The 21262-nt window shown below is 40.5% G+C and overlaps 1 protein-coding gene and 1 long non-coding RNA gene across 2 annotated transcripts in view; one reads left to right on the top strand and one right to left on the bottom strand.

Moving 5' to 3' along the window:
* The window catches only part of LOC125461810 (uncharacterized), a 35506-nt gene that overhangs the window by 5392 nt on the left and 8852 nt on the right, over nucleotides 1-21262 (bottom strand). Inside the window, exons 2-5 of the long non-coding RNA XR_007249554.2 lie at nucleotides 11455-11576; nucleotides 8889-9009; nucleotides 8618-8771; nucleotides 4594-4785 (exon numbers count right to left, since the gene is read on the bottom strand). This is a non-coding gene — a long non-coding RNA (uncharacterized LOC125461810). The remainder of the gene's footprint in view (nucleotides 1-4593; nucleotides 4786-8617; nucleotides 8772-8888; nucleotides 9010-11454; nucleotides 11577-21262) is intronic.
* Nucleotides 11277-18194, top strand: gnrh3 (gonadotropin-releasing hormone 3). Its single transcript, XM_048551033.2, has 3 exons — nucleotides 11277-11620; nucleotides 16517-16606; nucleotides 17560-18194. The coding sequence occupies exons 1-3, from the start codon at nucleotides 11480-11482 to the stop codon at nucleotides 17629-17631; spliced, it is 303 nt and encodes a 100-aa protein (XP_048406990.1). The 5' UTR covers nucleotides 11277-11479; the 3' UTR covers nucleotides 17632-18194.

Consider the following 21262-nt stretch of genomic DNA (forward strand, 5'->3'; position numbering starts at 1 on the left):
TTGAATTGGAAATGCCTCATCTTTTGATGCTCATCTTATGATGAAAATTAATTTTGCATTCATAATACTTATTCACTTGTTAACTTCCATTAATGTGACTGAGAGCAATTGAATATCGATAGTATCTTTAAAATGAAGTAACCTTAGAGCAATAAATTACAGCACTGCAACGTCATTAATGTAGTCTAAGTGGCAGTGGCGATGAAATTGGCCTGAATTCAGTTAATTAGCAATCACAGTTTAATTTTAACTGGGGGAGGTGCTCTTTTTTATCAACATTTCACTGTTTTGAAGTCAGAACTGGAGGAAAAATGCAATTGCTCCAGGAAATATTGGAGTGGGGCCGGTCATTTTCACAGTAGGGTTCTGACTTCAGTTGCTTTCTAATGAATACAAATATCATGATCAAAACAAAGGCCTGTAAGTGTCATCAATAGACCTTTTTGAGGTATTCGACACTAGGAAAAGAGTTGAGCTTTGGAAAATCTTTGATGTCTGCACACGTTCCTAGTCATGGTGAAATAGTTCAATGAAAATCAGTGCAGACAAGTCATGCAGAACAGCAACTTCTTGTTGCCCTTCCAAATCTGTAATTGCATGAAGCAGGACTATGTGCTGGCCCCATCTCTACCTCCAATGGCATGATCCAGGATGTAGCGATGCTAGTCCTGATCTTCAAAAGAATGCAGTTGAAAAAGGCAACACAGCTTATGAAGAGAGTTCTCATATGCTTCTGGACTGATGGAGATCTTTTCAACTTTGGGTGTCTTCAGATTCACAGGGAAAAATGAGATCACTCTCCTGTCAAAAATCTGTTTTTGCGTAAGACTGCAACGTATAACAATACACTTATCTGAGCCAGCACATCTCTTTTGACTGATAAAATTTTTAAAGAAAATTCAAGTTTCACATCAGCCTGCACCCCAAGAAAAATCTGAATTACTAAACATTGCTGACAAGGAAATGAGCTGAATATTGACAAGATATTTGGAGAGAATAGTCTCATTTGATATAAAAAAGGGTGGCAACAGGATTTCAAAAGCAAACAGCGAATCAGCAATCTCAACAAACAAGTCTGGAGCCACAGACCTAGCTCAGACCAAATGCAAAATGTACAAAGCCATTGTCTTCACCACCCTTCTGCGTGTGCCAAATGATGAGAACTGTACCACCATTATGCACACATTCTAGAGAATTACCATTACTGCTGCCTTTGTAGCATGCTCAAGATCTTCTGGCGGGACTGCATCACAAATATTGAAGTTCTGGAAACTGTCAACGCCACCAACATTGATACCAGCTTCCTGCAAACTGCTTTGGGCAGATTATATTGCCTGAACTGATGTGAGTTGTCTATCAAAATCATGTGTAGAAAAGTTACAAGTAAACAGCAGGGACCCATGCGAGCATATCAAGGCCTCCTGAAAACATCCCTTGCCCCATGCCACATCAAACATTGCCAATAGGCCAGTAATCATGGTGTGGGGAGATGTTTTATTGGAAGTAGTACAGACATTTTTGAGATTTAGCAAAGAACTAACATGAAAGAGAAAAGGAGAAGGTTGGGCACAAATGTTTCCAGTTGCAATTATGCCTTCACTTTTTTTGTTCAAGATGTGGGTATCGCTGGCTAGACTAGCACTTAGAGCACGTCCCTAATTGCCAGAACGGCAGTTAAGAGTCAACCACATTGCTGTGGCTCTGGTATCACATGTAGGCCAGACCAGGTATAGATGACAGAAATTAGTGGGCAGGATTTCTTTTTACAACAACCAATAGTGCCATTGAACCCCAGATGTTTATTAATTGCAAATTTTCTTTTGCTTGAATTCAAATTTCACCATCTGCCATGGTGGGATTAAACCATGCCTCAGAATATTAGCCTGCACGTCTGGATTTGTCATCCAGTGACATTACCAAGACAGCACCATCACTTCACTTGGGCTTATTGTGAGCAAATCTGCTGCAACCAATGAGTACAACCTGCTTGAAATCTTTGTCCATAAAGAAATGGCAAGCATTAATGAATCTGCCATCTAGCTGGGCTATCACAAGAGCAGGAAATTCTGGGTTTTCAGATCTCTTTTTAATGCTTTTATCTGTCATTTTTAGGAATTAATTGTCATAGTTCCATGTAACACCATAATGTGCATTGAATTATTCTTTTCCAGAAATCAATCCAAAGGATTTTAAGCAACTTTTCTCCCAAAAACTGAGCTGTCTCTGTCTGAAGAAAAATTAAAATAAAATTAAAAACTCAAAAATGTTAACAAGTTCCAATAATGAAATTAAATGTATAAACTGAATCTTTTGTATTTGTGTATCTGCCGTACATTTATTTGAATGACGTAGCACCTCCTGAATGTACATTTAATTTGTTTTGGACAGAGCTATAGCTAAATTCAGACTGTGAAATCTGCATTAGAAAGTTTCCAAATTCCCAGGTTGCATTGATTGTTCAATATTTCTCTTCAAACATTAGTAATTTTGGCTAATTTTTCTATATAATTTAAAGAAAACCTTGAGGAGATATTTACATTTTTTTACTAAACAATCACATTGAACATCTTTTTTCCAGATTTTGTGTGTTACAGTTGAGTTCAGTGTTTGAGTACAAGGAGAACAAAGTATGTGGCTGTATATGGATTGCATTTTTCATGTAACTCATTTTTGTATGTTCTATAAATATCAGGAAATGAATTGGGCTAAGAGAGAACTGTATTCTATCTTTTGGGCAATTGATCAAATGACCGATCCCTCCAGGTACGGGCATGAAGTAAGTCTGGAGCTGAACTATTTATTAAATTTATGACTGAGTTTAAAGGAATATAGTATCTCTCTCTAGTCTCAGTGCTCCACTGGTTCCAATGTATATTTAAATAATTTTCCAATGACCAAAATGGCCAATTATATTCCCTTTGTTTATTAGGTTTGTATTTTTTAAAAATTTATCGATCAGATGTATTTAATAAACAATATTGATTCATTATAATATAACTTACTCAAAGATGCAAAGCTGACCAACAAAGTTTCAAATATGAAATCTACTCCAAAACCTTAGAATATGAAACTATGAATGTTTAGCCTTCCAAGTAATCCCATGATATGTGTACAGTGTGAGTCGAGACAGACACACACACTATATAATGGTGTCCAACTGGATATGGTAGATACAACTGCCCTAACAGCCCGAAAGCTTTCAGATCTGAAGTTAGACAAAAGTAATATGGCTTAATTTTAATTTTTAATTTTAATTTGGTTCCTACAACCAAGTTAATAGGAAAGTATGCATGCCACACAATATTTTCTTGCATCCCGTTACACATACAAAACACTTAACATAGTTCAGTGTATCTCTAATTCCTTCTTATTGATCATATTGTAACAGCTCAGTGAACGGTTTCAAGTAAAATCCAAAATAAGAGCATGTTACACCATGTGTTTTTAACAAAATCCAAAGGATTTGAAGTGATGATTCCTCGCATAGACAGATTAAAAAAAAGACAGATGGTTTACCAGTATTCTTCTTCAAATTTCTCACAGGGAATAAAAAAAAATGTAACATCAAGAAGGTAAAGGATAAATTATATTTTGTAGTTGTACCCATGCTCCCTGATCTTTACGTACTTAACATTTTATTTCTTTCATTTCAAAGGTAACAGGTTAAGAAAGTACTTAAATCCAATCACAAGGAAGGATTAAGGTTTCTTTACTAGCCTAGCTAATAGGTGTCAGTCACACTTTGGAGCAACAGTTTCTCTCTGTCTGTGCTATCCCCCATTCTATGACCATGGTTTTGTATGAGACAGATAGAGACTCAGCTCTTTGCAAAGCTGTGCAGAATCACTGGAATGACAGGACCCAGTACATCCAGTCCCTGATCTTTGACCCTCTTCTGCTACAATCCCTCTGGAGGAGCAGTGGAGCTGTGCTGGAAGAACTGGAGATTCTCAGATCCAAGAAATAAACTACCTGTAATTCCATTCTCATGCTGTCACGTCACGTCATGCCCAGCTTTGAGAACAATATCTGACAGATGGATACAACATTGGTTGGCATATAGTAATTTGCAACAAATGCTTGAATTGACCAATGAAAACCCTGAAGAAATAGTGTATTTTTTAAATGCTTGTTATCTGATGTGGAGTTGGCACCACAATTAGATCAACCATGATTTTATTCAATGGTGGAAGAGACTGAAAAGTGCCAAATGACATAATGTTACTCCTAATTTTATTCTTTGTAAGTAGCCTTTGGAAAAGGAGATAAGGTGTAGAGCTGAGTGAACAAGCAGGCCAAGCAGCCTCTGAGGAGCAGCATCAGCACCTGCATGTTGATTTGGATACCAAACAGTTTTTTGCCACCATCTGCCGGCTAATATGTTCAAGGCAAATCATGGGAAAATCACAGCTAACAATTTCATAGTTTAATATGGTGGTTCCAAAACTTTATTTATTACATACTTCCTTTAAAATCTATCAGCTGCCCATTTAGCCCTTAACAGCATACAGATTTAATAATTTAGTATATAATATTGTACAAAATATACAAATTATAAAATAACTTAAGCAATAGCTTGATTGTACCACTCACCCTTAATTTGATGGATGAGACTTTTGCTTGAATATAGGTGCTTGATTGAAGAGATGATAGTGATTGTTTGAGTCCTGAGTTGTATTCTATACAAAAGCACTGTTGATACTTTTGATTTCATTTCATGATGATGAAAATGCACTATCGCACAGTCTGTTGTTGTGGACAGCAGCAAAATCTTGACAACTATTTCTAGAAACGCGAAACAATCAAGAAAATTCAAACTACTCTGATAGAACTCAAATATGAGTAGGGATGTCCAAAAGTTTCTGTTTTTCTTTTACTGACAAGTCTTGCAACACTTGATAAAATCCTTTGAAAGTGAATATTTAGCTAAAGTTGAAGTTCACAGTTTGAATACAAATTATTGACCTGATTAGGAAACAGGCGGATTGGAAGAAGAAAGTGTATAGATAATGATGGATACTCTAATTGGAAGGTTGTGATGTATGGTTATTCCACAAGTGTCTGTGCTAGGCTCTTCACTATTCAATTTATTCATTGTTAATTTAGATTAGATTAGATTCCCTACAGTGTGGAAACAGGCCCTTCAGCCCAACAAGTCTACAATGCCCGTTGCAGCATCCCACCCAGAACCATCCACCTATAACCCACACACCCATGAACACTATGGGCAATTTAGCATGGCCAATCCACCTAGCCCACACATCTTTGGACTGTGGGAGGAAACCCACGCAGACACAGCGAGAATGTGCAAACTCCACACAGACAGTTACCCGAGGCTGGAATCGAACCCAGGTCCCTGGCGCTGTGAGGATGCAGTGCTAACCACTGAGCCACCGTGCTGCCCACAAATGATGAAAAAGAAAACAACATTTCATAACCAATGTAGATGCATGTATAATGTTACAAGAGTTAAAAGAACTAGTGATAGATTAAGAAACAGGGTAAAAGTGTAACAAATTGCTTTCAATCTATGCAATGTGCTGCCATACACTTCAAAGGTAAACAGGAAAGAACAAGGCACTTTTTAAGTGGTGACAAACTGTAAAAAATGGACACCCAAAGAGATTTGGGAGTGTCTGCGTACACAGATCGGTGAAATATCATGTACAGGTTCAGAAAATAATCAAAAGCATTAATGGATTGCTGAACATTATATCCAGATGACCAGAATACAAGATGTGCAAAGCATAGCAGCATTATGAGTTGTTTTTAACTTCACATTTGAAGGGAGAGAAGTGCAAATTTATCAGAAAAGCAATGAACTCTGAAGAATTTGAGTGCCTGGGCGTGGCAGAGGGGTGTTGATGGGGTCAATCAATCAATGTTAAGAAAAGGGGAAGCACAAATAGCAGTGTTAACACAGTTCAAATGTGCTTCTGTTTCAGTGTCTACCCTGACAACCTTTCACCCCCTTTTCAGGAAGCTATCTACCTCGGCCTTAAAAATGTGCAAAAGACTGCATCATTATACACTTTGGTGGCAAGACCAGGAAGGCAGATTACTATCTCAATGCAGTCAAGTTAGGTAAAGGGGAAGCACAACGAGATCTAGGTGTTCCTGTACATCAGTCAATGAAAGCAAGCATGCAGGTACAGCAGGCAGTGAAGAAAGCTAATAGCATGCCGGCCTTCATAACAAGAGGAATTGAGTATAGGAGCAAAGAGGTCCTTCTGCAGCTGTACAGGGCCCTGATGAGACCGCACCTGGAGTATTGTGTGCAGTCTTGGTTTCCAAATTTGAGGAAGGACATTCTTGCTATTGAGGGAGTGCAGCGTAGGTTCACGAGGTCAATTCCCGGAATGGCGGGACTATTATATGTTGAAAGATTGGAGCAAGTGGGCTTGTATACACTTGAGTTTAGAAGGATGAGAGGGGATCTGATTGAGGCGTATAAGATTATTAAGGGATTGGACACTGTGGAGGCAGGAAGCATGTTTCCGCTGATGGGTGAGTCCAGAATCAGAGGACACAGTTTAAAAATAAGGGGTAGGCCATTTAGAACAGAGTTGAGGAAAAACTTCTTCACCCAGAGAGTGATGGATATATGGAATGCTCTGCCCCAGAAGGCAGTGGAGGCCAACTCTGTGGATACTTTCAAGAAGGAGATAGATAGAGCTCTTAAAGATAGTGGAATCAAGGTGGAATCAATTATGGGGATAAGGCAGGAACAGGATACTGATTGTGGATGATCAGCCATGATCATAACGAATGGTGGTGCTGGCTCGAAGGGCCGAATGGCCTACTCCAGCACCTATTGTCTATTGTCTATTATCAGTTGCCTTTTGGAGAACAGAACTGCAAAGACTCTCAACACACTAAGAAAAAATATTTCCTCATTTCTGCCTTAAATGTGTGACCTTTAGTTTCAGATTCACCATTTAGGACCCTTAAGGATCCTTTACGTTTCAATCAAGTTGCTTCCATTAATACTTAGCCTGATAAACCTCAGCACACACAAACCTAGCCTATTTAATCTTTTCTCTTAAGATAACTCACTCAGGTATTAGGTATAATTCTAGGTATTATAATAATATACGTTCTGTGGTAAAACACTTTCTGTCTGACCAGAAGTTGGCTACCCTTGCAAACACTAGACCACACAAACCGTAAAGAACTCACACTTAGAAGACACAGTGGCTCTCTCATTTCCTCTCTCTCTGTCTCTGCCTCTGTCTCTCCCTCTCTCTTCTTCCCTCCCACCTAACCACTGTGGGTCTTTATCAGAAATGGTACTTTTCCTAGCTACCTTTAGTTCTGAAGGAGGAGTACAGGACTCAACATTAATTATGTTTTCTATCCACACGTGCTGCCAGACCTGCTAAGTTTCTCCAGCAATTTCTGTTCTTGTTTGTTTCAGATCTCCAGCATCTGCAGTTCTTTGTTTTATTTTGTTTTGGATATAATGATTGCAATAATTTGCAAATTGGTGTTCAAATAGTTTGAGAGATTGGGGAAATAGGATGAATGGTGTGATAATATATTTCAGGATAATCAAGAATAGTTGATAAAGAAAATATCTGATGATCTGGGGAAATGGTTATTTGTGACACATTATGGTAAAAATAGGAAAGTATAATCACGCGTTGCAGATGATAGGGAGTATGCTAGGTATTGAGCTTTTGTGAGGGAACAGCAGTTGATAATAAATAGAGAGGTATCAGGTGCCTGGAATGTGCTGTGGGGGAGGTGATAGAAGCAGATACATTAGCAAAGTTTAAGAAGCAATTAGTCAGATGCATGCACAGGCAGGATGCAGAGCGATATGGACCATGTGCAGGCAACTTGGAATAGTTTAAAATGTCATTATAGTTCACACAGGCACAATGGGTTGAATGGCCTGTTCCTGTGCTCTACTGTTTTAAGTTCTATGGATAGCAGCACACATAACAAAGGGCCTGTTACATAGGGTCTATCATAAACATGAAACATACCTTTTTTTTCAATGTCTCCAAAAGCACATGTGGTGCCAGCATTGGAAATAGAAGTGGGACAACCCAGTATGTAATGGATCAAGTTCTAGGTATGGACAATGGAAGAACTGAAAATCACACTGCTCATTTCATTTTCTCATATCAATATCTGCCTTTTTCATACAGTCCATTTACTGGAACACCTGTTGGTCCCATTCATTCAAAATTCCTGCAATCCTGGGAGCAGGAGGACAAATTGCAACAAAGGGCTCTCATGCATCAAAAACTGAGGCTGCAAAGTTAGAGGTCAGCTGCACCGGTGTGGGAGCGTAGTCAATATGCAGCGATTCAGTAAAGGCATTAGTTAAGATGGACACGGGAGCATTATTATATCTTCAGGACAAGAATGAACTACCTCCAGATGTGGCAAGAAGAACGCCAGCTATTCCATTGACTGCTGTGCATGTCAGTGAAGCCAAATACAGCTGACACCATAGAGGCCTCTCCTGCCAGAGGCTGCACTGGTGGTTAGCCAGTCCTCTGAGTGCCAGTAATGAGTCATTTCTTCCTCAGCCAGCTGCGGAAACGTCATAGTGAATGTGCTCACCAGCAAGTTCTCCTGATTCTAATCGAGCTAAAGTACTCACCGAGGTGTCAGTATTTAAGCTGGTGGAGGGTGCTGGCGGCAACCTAGCCGATGAACCCTCTGGGGCATCCGTACTTTCTGTCACAGAAGTGGTGAAGGGGTGTCGGGTGGCCCTTCCCACTTGACCATGGAGGCTGTGATAAGGCCTCTTGTACCTGCAGGAGACAAAAGAGAATACACCACAAACAATAGCTAGAACCCATGGCATGTTAAGAATACGGTCGCAGTGAGGATCATGGGAGAGTAGCACAACAATGGTCAATATTTCTTACCTGGTTGCGGATACATGGATGTTTCTTCTTTTCCACAAGACTAGTCCTAGTCCTCATTGGCAAGAGCCAAGATCCTTTCTTCACAGGTAACAGGGCCAAATGTCAGCATCTTTTAAGTGGCCTTTTTATTGAGAGAAAGGAAGGGATTGAGTGAAATGGAAGTGGGTGACACCGCTGTTAATGCTGGTGCAGTTGGGAAATGTGGCAGCATCCTGAGTGAATAATTAGACTTTCAGAGGCCATGCATGATTAGAGGGTGGAGGGTTGTGGTGGAAGACAGTGTGTGAGTGAGGGAAGATGATATATGCAATAGTGAGAATGGTAAAGCGTGTGATTTGGTGAAAGGTGCGAATTCTTACCCTGGCATTGCAGAGATGATCATTAACCTTCTTACATCATTCCTGCACATTTCTCCCAACTATAGACTCTACACAGATCTAAATGGCAATGTCAGACAAGCCTCGTGGGTTTTGGTGTTGTTGGCTACACTACTAGACCCTTCCAGGCCTCAAAGAGAGAAGCCCTCTGTGAAACTTGACAAAAATTATACTTCACTGATTTCCTGTAGGATTCAGCCCCAAATGTTTCAAGTAATTCTTGTAATTTGACAATTTCCAACAACATAACTGATTTATTAATTTTACAGGCTGTTAGCTGTTATCTTCATAAAACAGGTAGGGACTTTTTGAAAATGGCCTATCACATTAATCTGCTATAATTTCATCTTTAGACAATCACTCGCTGACGCGTATGATTGTCAGTTATGAAATTCTGTGTCATTGGTCATGGGCTCTGTGGGTCCTTGACAAGCCTCATCCCAGAACTGCAACTCCAAACACACATTTGGAGATGATTCTGGGAGATAGATGTGATCCTTGGTCTTGGTGTCTTTTGCGAACCTTCCCCCCTCCAGTTTCTTTTTTGTACTTTCTGTTGCTGATGAATGTTCTCAAAGAACTGAATGAGGGTCTCCCATGCATTGATGTCTATGTGCATTTCATGAAGGAAGCCTTCAGGGAGTCTTTGAAACATTCACTTTGACCTCTCATTCAACTGCCTTCCTTGAGGTGGGTCAAGACAATTTGCTTCGGTATTGGGAACTCACGCATTCAAAGCACTTGGCTGGCCCAAATAAGTTGGTTCTGGATGATCAAGGCCTCTATCCTGTTGCTACTGCTGCTTTGAGGATGCTGATCTTAGTAAGCCTGTCCTCTCAGTTGATAAGGAGAATCCATCTCAAACAACATTGATGGTACATCCCAAGGGTGTTGAAGTGGCATCTATATGTAGCCCAGGTTTCAAAGCTGTATTGAAGAGTGTGAAGGATAGGTGCCTTATACACAAAATTCTTGGTATCAGCACAGATGTTACAGTCATCAAAAACTTTGATCATTAGGTGGCCGAAGCAGTGTTCACAGATTGGATGTTGAACCTATGCACTGAAGTTATCCTTAGATGAGAGGTAGTTTCTCAGGCAAACAGCAGCTGAGAGAAGAAGGTAGTGATTACACCCTTCTGGAAGGAAAACCCAAGGATCGATCTGGGCAATGCTATGAATTAGAGTACTCACCAATGAACTGTGAGTTCCTCATTTTTGAAAGTGGATGCATTGTTGTTAGGAATGATTTAATTCGCCAATGGTTTAGACCGAAAGGCTGCATATTTGTTGATAATTGGTTGCATTAATCTGTCCTGTGTTTTGTGTAAATCACAGTGCAAAATCTTTATTTTGTTGAAGAATGCCTTGAAGACAATCCACTGATAATCAATATACTTTTAACACAGAAAACAGATATTTTAAAAACGTGGCTACTGGTCAAAAGGATAACCTTGCACATTGACATTTGGAATTTCTTATACTTTTAAATGAGACCTATCATTTATTTTAGGGCCTCAAAGGAACAACATTCTTTGGATGCCAGAGAATATGCCCAACTACCTCAAAAGAATCCACCACTGTCACACAATCTCTCTGGCATTATCCCCAGAGTTGTCTCACATATTCCCAGAGGTACACATACCACAGTTTAGGAACCACTAATGTAAAATATGCAATATGCAAAGGTGCAAATTTCAAGAAAACAAATTGGTGAGTGTGGCAGGTACCTAATATTGGACCCCTTTGGATAGTGTTGTTCCATAATAAAGACCAAAGTTACTGAATAAAAATAATACCTTTGACTTTTGACGAAGTGAAGATTGAACAAAATTGTAGTAAGTGCCCAGTAAAGTGGTTAAGTGAATTGTAAGCTTTAAAGCTCACTTTAGGGTTTTAACTTAAAGTGCCATTTTATACACCAAGGAATTTTTTCAGGATTATATATTGGTTTTAGGATTAGATTTTAAAAAAATGAAATCCCTCTGTTGTTGATTAACCATACCATGTTAATGTGCTATATATTCAAGTGCCACAACCGAAAATTCTATTTTCAAGCTGATGAGTAGGAACTCTGAATGAAGACTTCTCTTGCCTAGAACATTATTGCTTTGGTACTAAATAAGGAATAGATTTGTTTTGCGTAATTTACTTTTCTTCACTTATTTTATAGATATACCTCTACTTTACCTGAAATATTTTTCTCTTCATTTCAATGGAAGTTACCAAAATAATTTCCATCCATTTTCTGATAGCAGTAATGTTTATTGCTCATGGGTGTATCTCTCAGCACTGGTCTCATGGATGGCTGCCTGGAGGAAAAAGGAGTGCCGTAAGTATGGATGCTTATTTAGAGGTAAGACCCAGATTTAATGTCATTGTTATCTGTTATATTGCTTACAAACAGAAAGGTTGTTGGCTTGCTCGCCGAGCTGACTGGTTATTGTACAGACATGTTGTCACCATGCTAGGTAACATTATTGGTGCGGCCTCCAAAGAAGCAATGTTGTTCTATTCCATTCGGTATTTATATGATCCTGCCTGTTAAGTTGGATTGTGTCATTTATGGGTCTGTTCTGCATGAGTTTGTATATTATTCCACATGTTTGTTGATTGCATTAGAACATTGAACATAGAAAAGTACAGCACAGTACAGGCCCTTCGGCCCACGATGTTGTGCTGTAGAATAATCCTAATTCAAAAATAAAATAACCTAACCTACATTCCCCTCAATTCACTGCTGTCCATGTGCATGTCCAGCAGTCGCTTAAACGTCACTGATGACTCTGCTTCCACGACTACCACTGGCAAACTATTCCATGCGCTCACAACTCTCTGGGTGAAGAACCTCCCTCTGACGTCTCCTCTATACCTTCCTCCTAACACCTTAAAACTATGACTCCTAATGGCAGTCAATCCTGCCCTGGGGAAAAGTCTCTGGCTATCGACTCTATCCATGCCTCTCATTACCTTGTACACCTCGATCAGGTCACATCTCTTCCTCCTTCTCTCCAGAGAGAAAAGTCCGAGCTCAGTCAACCTCTCCTCAAAAGACAAGCCCTCCAGTCCAGGCATCATCCTGGTAAACCTCCTTTGCACCCTCTCCAAAGCCTCCACATCTTTCCTATAATAGGGCGACCAGAACTGGACACAATATTCCAAGTGTGGGTCTCACCAGGGTTTTGTAGAGCTGCAGCATAACCTCGCAGCTCTTAAACTTGATCCTCCTGTTAATGAAAGCCAAAACACCATATGCTTTCTTAACAACCTTATCCACTTGTGTGGCAACTTTGAGGGAGCTATGCACTTGAACACCAAGATCCCGCTGTTCCTCCACACTGCCGAGAATCCTGCGTTTAATCCTATATTCAGCATTTAAGTTCGACCTTCCAAAATGCATCACCTCGCATTTATCCAGGTTGAACTCCATCTGCCATTTCTCAGCCCAGCTCTGCATACTGTCAATGACTTGCTGAAGCCTGCAATAGCCCTCGATACTATCAACGGCACCTCCAACCTTTGTGTCATCAGCAAACATACTAACCCACCCCTCAACCTCCTCATCCAAGTCATTTATAAAAACTACAAACAGCAGAGGCCCAAGAACAGAGCCCTGCGGAACACCACTCAGCAGTAACCTCCAGGCAGAATACTTACCATCTACAACCACTCTCTGCCTCCTGTCAGCCAACCAATTCTGAATCCAGACAGTCAAATCACCCTGTATCCCATACCTCCTGACTTTATGAATGAGCCTGCCGTGGGGAACCTTATCAAATGCCTTGCTGAAGTCCATGTACACCACATCCACTGCTCGACCCTTGTCAACCTGTCTCGTGACCTCCTCAAAGAACTCAATAAGATTTGTGAGGCATGACCTGCCTCTCACAAAGCCATGCTGACTCCCTTTAATCACGCTATGCTTTTCCAAATAGTCATAAATGCTATCCCTCAGAATTCTTTCCAAAACCTTGCTGACCACAGACGTAAGGATTTATGGATTGAAAACCAGGCCTTAAGGGACTACCATGTGTATCTGTGTTTGGCTTGAGCTAGGATGGTCACGTTGTCCCAGCTAAAACGATGGGCCTTCATTGTCCGAGTGCACTGTGATGAAGGAAAGTTCATCAGGTTGTTTTGCTGCTAGCTGGTATTTGTAGCTGGAAGAGGCCTGGTTTTCTACCCATAATGCAATCAACAAACTTGTGGAATTAGACCTCAAATACAAACCCATGCAGAACAGTAGCGGAAATGACACAACCCAACCTAACAGGCAGGATCATATAAATACCAAGTGAAGTAGAACAACATCGCTTCATCGGAGGCTGCACTGATGATGGTACCTAGCAAGGTGACAAAACATCTGTATATAACCAGCTAGCTCGATGAGCAAGCCAACAACCCCAGCTACAAATCTTCACAAGAACCTAACTTGATGTTAACACACTCATGTTCTCATTGTGTGCAACTCAAAAAAGTGAATTGTTTACTGGTCAGTGAACCATAGGAGATGATCTCAGTCAAGTTTCTGTCTGCAATCCTCAGATGTACATTTGCAAGTACCAATCATCGAAATCATAGACAGTTGCACAAGCCCAAACCACAAATAATTGTTTGGCAGTGGGTGGTGCTGAAAGGAAATGTGTTTTGTTGAAACCTTTCACTTGCACTCATCAGAGTAATTCACAAAAATACTAGTGTAAGGGAAAACCCAACAACAACCCTGTATGAGGCGAGAATGCTTGATTTTGAAATAGGGTGCAGTGCCATCCAGGAGGCTAAATGGCTACTCTGATAGATCACTCCCCACTAACAGGATGCTGTGTCAAGCCAAAATGATGTTCTGCTTATTATACCAATAGTAGTGCAGTGAATGACTTTCATTGCAGTTGTGATGCCAGGTATGTTCTTTTTTATTCATTCATGGGACAGGGGCATCACTGCTTGGCCAGCATTTATTGCCCATCTCTAGTTGCTCATGAAAAGATAGTGGTGAACAACTTCCTTGAAGCATTGCAGTCCATATCCTGTAGGTTGACCAATAATGCCATTACAGAGGAAATTCCAGGATTTTGACCCAGTAAATGAATGGCGATATATTTCCAAATCAGAACAGTGATAGCTTGCAGGTCCTGGTGTTGCCATGTATCTACTGTCCTTGTCCTTCTAGATGGAAGTGGTCGTGCATTTGGAAGGTAATATCTGAGGATGTTTGGTGTATTTACATCCAAAGATTAGCATATTGTACCAAACAGCGTATCCATTCGGGGATTAGGGGAAGTGTATTGAGATGGATAGAAAACTGTTTGGCAGACAGAAAACAAAGAATAGGAATTAATGGGTCATTTTCAAATGGCAGACAGTAACTAGTGGGATTCCACAGGCATCGGTGCTGGAACACCAGCTATTCACAATATACATATCAATGATTTGAATGAGGGAACAAAGTGTAACACCTCAAAGTTTGCAGATGGCATCAAGTTGGGTGGGAGGGTGAACTGTGACAAGGATGTAGAGATCCTTCAGCATGATCTTGACAGGTTGGATGACTGGGCAAATCAATGGCAGATGCTGTATAATTTAGATAAATGTGAGGATATCCACTTTGGAAGCAAAAACAAGAAGGCAGCTTACTATCTGAAAGGTTGTAAATTGGGAGATGGGAGTGTGCAGTGGGACCTGGGTGACATTTTGCATCAGTCACTGAAGGTAAGCATGCAGGTGCAGCAGGTGATAAAGAAGGCAAATGGCATGTTGGCCTTCATTGCGAGAGGTTTTGAGTACTGGAGCAGGGATGTGTTGTTGCCGCTAAACAGAGCCTTGTTGAGGTCACACCTAGAATATTGTGTGCAGTTTTCGTCCCTTGTTCTGAAGAAGGATGCTCTTGATCTCAAGGGAGTGCAGTGAGGGTTTACCAGGTTGTTTCCAGGAAAGGCAGGACTGACACATGAGGAGAGATTGACTAGGTTATGATTATTTTCACTGGAGTTCAGATGAATGAAAGGGGATCTCATAGGGACTTATAAAATTCTAACAGGACTGGACAGGGTAGATGTAGGGAGGATGTTCCCAATGGTGGGTGTGTCCAGAACCAGGAGTCATAGTCTGACGTTTCGGGGTGGACGATCTCGTACGGAGATGAGGAGACATTTCTTCACTCAAAGAGCGGTGAGCATCTGGAACTCATTACCACAGGAAGTAGTTGATGCCAAAAGATTGAATATATTCAAGAGGTGGCTAGATATAACATTTGGGGCGAATGGGATCAGAGGTTATGGGGAGAAAGTAGGATTAAACTATTGAGTTGGATGACTAGCCAGGATTGTAATGAATGGTGGAACAGGCTCGAAGGGCTGAATGGCCTCCTCCTGTTCTATGTTACCCTCTACTAATTCAGCTGAAAATTTGCAGTTTTTAGCTGTAGGACTTCAGGAATATAAAAATGCACTGGTTTGGATGAGAAGTATGCCACTTGGTTCTTTGAGCCTGTTCTGCAATTAAATCTAGGTGTGGTCTCAACTCCAATTTCTTGTCTGCCCTTCGTAACCTTTGGATCCCTTAGCTATCAGCAATCTACCTTATCCCGCCTTGAATAAATTCAATGATTCAGCCTCCACTAATTTCTGGGTCAGAAAATTCCAATAATGTGGCTTTGAGGGAAAATATTTCTCCTCATCTCCATCTTACAAGGGACATCTCCTAAATTTAAACTGTGTTCCTTGGTTCTAACCTCACTGCAAAAGAAAACATTCTCTCAGGATCCACCCCATCAAGACGACTACGGAACATTAATGTTCAATAACAGCACTTCTCATTCTTCTAAATTCCAATGGGTAAAGTTCTAATATTTTCAACCTTTCCTCATAAAATAAGCCCTTCATCCCATGAATGAGACAGGTGAATCCCGTCTGAGATGCTTCCAACACAATTGTATCACTTTTTATCGATAGGGAGACCAACACCATACTCCAAATGAGGTCTCAATGAAGCTCTAGTACAGCTGCAATAAAATTTCCCTTTTATATTCCATTCTCTGGGCATTAAACATAAACATCCCATTTGCCTTCCTCATCATTCGCCATACTTGGAACTAATATTTTGTGATTCATGTGCTAGCATATCAAGATCTTTAATTCCTTCATTCTGCCCCATTAAAATAAAATACTCCATTTATTTCTTAAAGATTTTCAGTATTTCAATTCCTGGCAATGGGAGTTTGATAATTTTATAAAATTTTCTTCTTTCATTTCAGATGATAAATGATGAAGATGTAATAACTGACATTGAGATACCCAGATATCAATATTTATATCAGAGGGCAAATATTCCTCAAGCTATTATAGTAAGTAACTGATAAAATGCTTATTGATGCTAACCGAAACTGAGGAATGTGGGAAATTTCCAACCCTATCAAAATGGGCAAGTTTGTGTCAATTGGGACGTTACATTGCTAAAAGTCTGTATCCCAAATACAAATCAACCACTTCTGGTTATAAAGGAATAGGCAACCAACCTCATCCTGGGTCAGCAAGTATTATAAGATTTTATGCCTCATTTTTTTTACCGCCAATGTTCAGTTTAACTCTGGTTGGTCAGGCCTTGGACCAGCAGCTAAATAAAAGCTTTTCTACTTACCCGAGATAATGGGAACTGCAGATGCTGGAGAATCCTTGGCATGCCTACCTGGCCAAGTCTCCATGATCAGAATTCCTCCTCCTACCCCAATCCTGCTGATTTCCTCATGATCTTACCTTACCAAGCCTTCAGTACCCTTCATTTCCCAACAAGACCTCCCATTATTTCCCTTCCACCAGGCCTCGATCTCCAATCTGTCTCCAGAGGCTTCACTATAACCTTGTCTTGGCATTTAATCTCCAACCCTTCTCCAATCTGATAATGGGTTGAGAAAGGAAGGAATCTTGTGTCAAACCAATACCAGATTGGTCTCCCACCAGCAGAGCCTGGAGTTACCTTGAATTGACTGTACCTTGCCCAACTGGAAACAATGCTTGTTAATTGATTTAGCTTATGGGCAGGGAATCTGTTGGCAATGTCTTCTGGTTTTCCCTAGTACACTGAACAACCATATCCCCATTGCTCAGGGTGCATAAATCACCTTTTAGCGTTAGCATTATAGGATTTCTTTTCTTATTAAAAATGCCGATTATTAACAGCAATGGGGAGTCAAAGCATCACTGTTCTTTTGTTGTGAAATTCATGTTTTAGTCATCCACATTAAAATACAAATTGATTTGCTTTTGTTAATAATTGTTCCATGTGTTGCTTGTGTTCCAGCCAGACCTCAATGACAGAAAAATTCCAAAAAAGAGGAAGCTCCAATCAAACTTGCAGCAAAGTATTGACTGACTTCATCACAATTGCATTTTATGTTCAAATACACTTCCCAAGCAGAGAGAATTTGTTCAATATTTTGATGGAAAGATTTATGTAAGATGTATTGATATGTGGGAAACTATATAAAATACTTCACAGTAGCTAAGTTATATCACTACTACAAAGAATAGTTCAAGCATAGATAAATACTAGACTATTTCCATTGCCTGAAAGATGTGCTGTTTCCTTTTCATTTTTGATAAGCTGTTACATTCTGTAATTATTTCGCCAAAAGAAACAGCTGTAAGCTTCGGAATGAAATGTGTCATCCTCTTAATTGACCATTTAACATTCTACCACAGAATAATTTTTTCTGGTAATTGCCATTTTTATAACATAATTTACTCAAAAATGTCTTGACAAGCAAGTGGAAATATGGCTAAGTAAGCTTCCAGTAATACTTCGATAATTACATATGTTGTTTGTGAAACGTATTATAAATCAAGGAAATAGAAACCACCATACTCAAACCAAATTTACATTCCTTCCAAAAGCAGCAGCATATTTATATATAATAAAATTGTGTCAGATGTGAACTTAGAGTCTGTCATTTACATTTTAACCACACTCCTGTCAACTTGGCCATCTATGTTGGGCTCTTCATCTGTTTTCTACTTCCTCATTTATTAGATCTCTGTGGGTTTCTCCTTTCAAACTGGCTATTTTCTATTCTTTTCTTCACTATTATCAAAAAATGTTTCCACATCATAATCAACAAAACAAAAATAACTTCTGAGTTCTAATTACTTTATAGCAATGAAAAAATATAATTTAACAATTTTTTGTAAGAAAAACTGATTGTATTGGTTATAACATGTTTATTTTCTTTCACAACCAATGGGGTCATAATACAACAGAGAACTAAAATGAGGGTGCAGAGGATATCGTAAAAAAAAATTAGGCAGAAAGAAAAAGGATAAAAATAGATTAGTATCTTATATAAAAGGCAAACAGAATGTTCTTTTTCTTATAAAGGCGTAAACAATGTTGCAATGGAAAGCTGGAGGTAATTGGGGAAGATAAAGTAAATACTGATATTACTGTAGCAGAAGAGGTTCCTGGCTGAAGGAATAGTGAAAGCATATTCAATTATAAATTCAAAAGAGTGTTTAATAAATATATGAAGGATATATGCAGAAACAGCAAAGCTCTGGGGTTAAGTTGATAGCTTTACCAATGTGTTGACATAAGCACAATAAACTATATGGCCTGCATCACAGTGTTTATTGGAAGTGGGAGCTGAGGAAGATACAGGTTGAAGTGATTCAGATGTGACTGCAGAAGTAGAAAATACATTGTTTTGATGAGGAGAATTTTGATGCATTGAATTTGCATTGATAGGCCCTGCTTGCTTTCACCAGAATGGATTTACTGAGATATAAAGACATTAAAAAGGACACTGAGGGGTTTTGTTGGAATAATGGAAGGGTGAAGGCTTTTATTCACCTGGGAACTTTGGAAATTTTGCACTGTTGTACCTGAAACAATGAAAAATGGTTAGTAGCCGAATGGACGGTTTCCATTTGGTGTGAGGTTTGGAAAGAGTAAAGAGGAGAAAATTTTCCTCTTTCAAGTGATTCAACAACAAAAGATCAGAGGTTGGTGAGGCAAACCAGGGCAGATCTTATACAGTTAATGGCAGAACCTTGGAGAGTTGCCAAAGAAAGAGGCCTAGGGATAGAGATGCAAAATTTCTTGAGAACGGAATTTCAGGTAGACAGGGTTGGGTAGACAGAAGCCACTTGACATGCTTGCCTTTATTGGTCAGAACATTAAGTATAGGAGATGGGACATCATGTTGTGGCTGTATAGGACATTGGTGAGGCCACTTCTGGAATACTGCATATAATTTTGCTTGCCCTTCTATAAGAAAGACATTACTAAACTTGAGAGGGTGCATAAAGGATTTACAAGTATGTTACTGGGTCTGGAGGGTTTGAGTTATAGGGCAAGGCTGAGAAGGTTTCAGAGTTTCTTCCTGGAACATCAAAAGCTGAGGGGTGACCTTATAGACGTTTATAAAATCAGGAGGGGCATGATGGGGTGAACTGCAAAGGTCATTATCCTAGGATGGCGGGGATGTGGGTCCAAAACTAGATGGCATAGGTTTGACATGAGAGGAGAAAGATGTAGAAAGGACGTGTTGGCTAACTTTTACACGAAGTTGGTGTGTGTGTATGTAATGAGCTGCCAGAGGAAGAGGTAGAGGCAAGTACAATTGCAACATTTAAAAGGCATCTGGATGGGTATATGAGTGGGAAGGGTTGAGAGGGATATGGGACAAATGCTGGCAAATGGGACTAGGTCAGATTGGAATGACTGGTCAGCGCGGATGAAATGGACAGAGGGATCTGTTTCCATAATATATGAGTCTATGACTCTGTATTGCTGTGCATTCCTCCAAACTTCTGAGACCGCACTGGCACGTCAAGAAAACCTGCTAGACCTCACAGTGACAACTCTCCAAAAACCTTGACACAACTAGCATTTAGCCAAAAATTGTAAGATTCAACTCAATGTTTCTGAGGTGCAGAAGTCCCACCTCACCTTAATTAATAGCCAAGCAGCCATTTAATGGCTATAGTGCAACCAGTAGACTTGTGAATGGGCTGATCCAAACATTTTATCTGGGGTCATGCAAGGACTACAATGGACTTTTAAATACAGCCCATAGAATTATAGAATGAATACAGCTTAGAGTGAGGTTATTTGGCTTGTAGCGTGCATTTATTCTAATTATCGCCACAATTCAGCACAACCAGTTTCCATTTTTCTTCAGAGATAATGGGAACTGCAGATGCTGGAGAATTCGGTTGCAGGGGAAGGTGCCGGGTGTGGTGGGGTTGGAGGGCAGTGTGGAGCGAACAAGGGAGTCACGGAGAGAGTGGTCTCTCCGGAAAGCAGACAGGGGTGGGGATGGAAAAATGTCTTGGGTGGTGGGGTCGGATTGTAAATGGCGAAAGTGTTGGAGGATGATGCATTGTATCCGGAGGTTGGTAGGGTGGTGTGTGAGAACGAGGGGGATCCTCTTAGGGTGGTTGTGGTGGGGGCGGGGTGTGAGGGATGTGTTGCGGGAAATACGGGAGACGCGGTCAAGGGCGTTCTCGATCACTGTGAGGGCAAGTTGCGGTCCTTGAAGAACTTGGACATCTGGGGTGTGCGGGAGTGGAATGTCTTATCGTGGGAGCAGATGCGGCGGAGGCGGAGGCATTGGGAATAGGGGATGGAATTTTTGCAGGAGGGTGGGTGGGAGGAGGTGTATTCTAGGTAGCTGTGGGAGTCGATGGGCTTGAAATGGACATCAGTTACAAGCTGGTTGCCTGAGATGGAGACTGAGAGGTCCAGGAAGGTGAGGGATGTGCTGGAGATGGCCCAGGTGAACTGAAGGTTGGGGTGGAAGGTGTTGGTGAAGTGGATGAACTGTTCGAGCTCCTCTGGGGAGCAAGAGGCGGCGCCGATACAGTCATCAATGTACCGGAGGAAGAGGTGGGGTTTGGGGCCTGTGTAGGTGTGGAAGAGGGACTGTTCCACGTAACCTACAAAGAGGCAGGCATAGCTGGGGCTCATGCAGGTGCCCATGGCCACCCGCTTAGTCTGTAGGAAG

The sequence above is a fragment of the Stegostoma tigrinum genome, chromosome 20 (genome assembly GCF_030684315.1).
Source record: "Stegostoma tigrinum isolate sSteTig4 chromosome 20, sSteTig4.hap1, whole genome shotgun sequence".
NCBI lineage: Eukaryota > Metazoa > Chordata > Chondrichthyes > Orectolobiformes > Stegostomatidae > Stegostoma > Stegostoma tigrinum.

Coding starts and splice junctions, on each gene's coding strand:
- gnrh3 (XM_048551033.2), top strand. CDS start 11,480: ATGGAAGTTACCAAAATAATTTCCATCCATTTTCTGATAGCAGTAATG. Junction 11,621..16,516: donor GTATGGATGCTTATTTAGAG/GTAAGACCCAGA, acceptor CTTTCATTTCAG/ATGATAAATGATGAAGATGT. Junction 16,607..17,559: donor ATATTCCTCAAGCTATTATA/GTAAGTAACTGA, acceptor CTTGTGTTCCAG/CCAGACCTCAATGACAGAAA.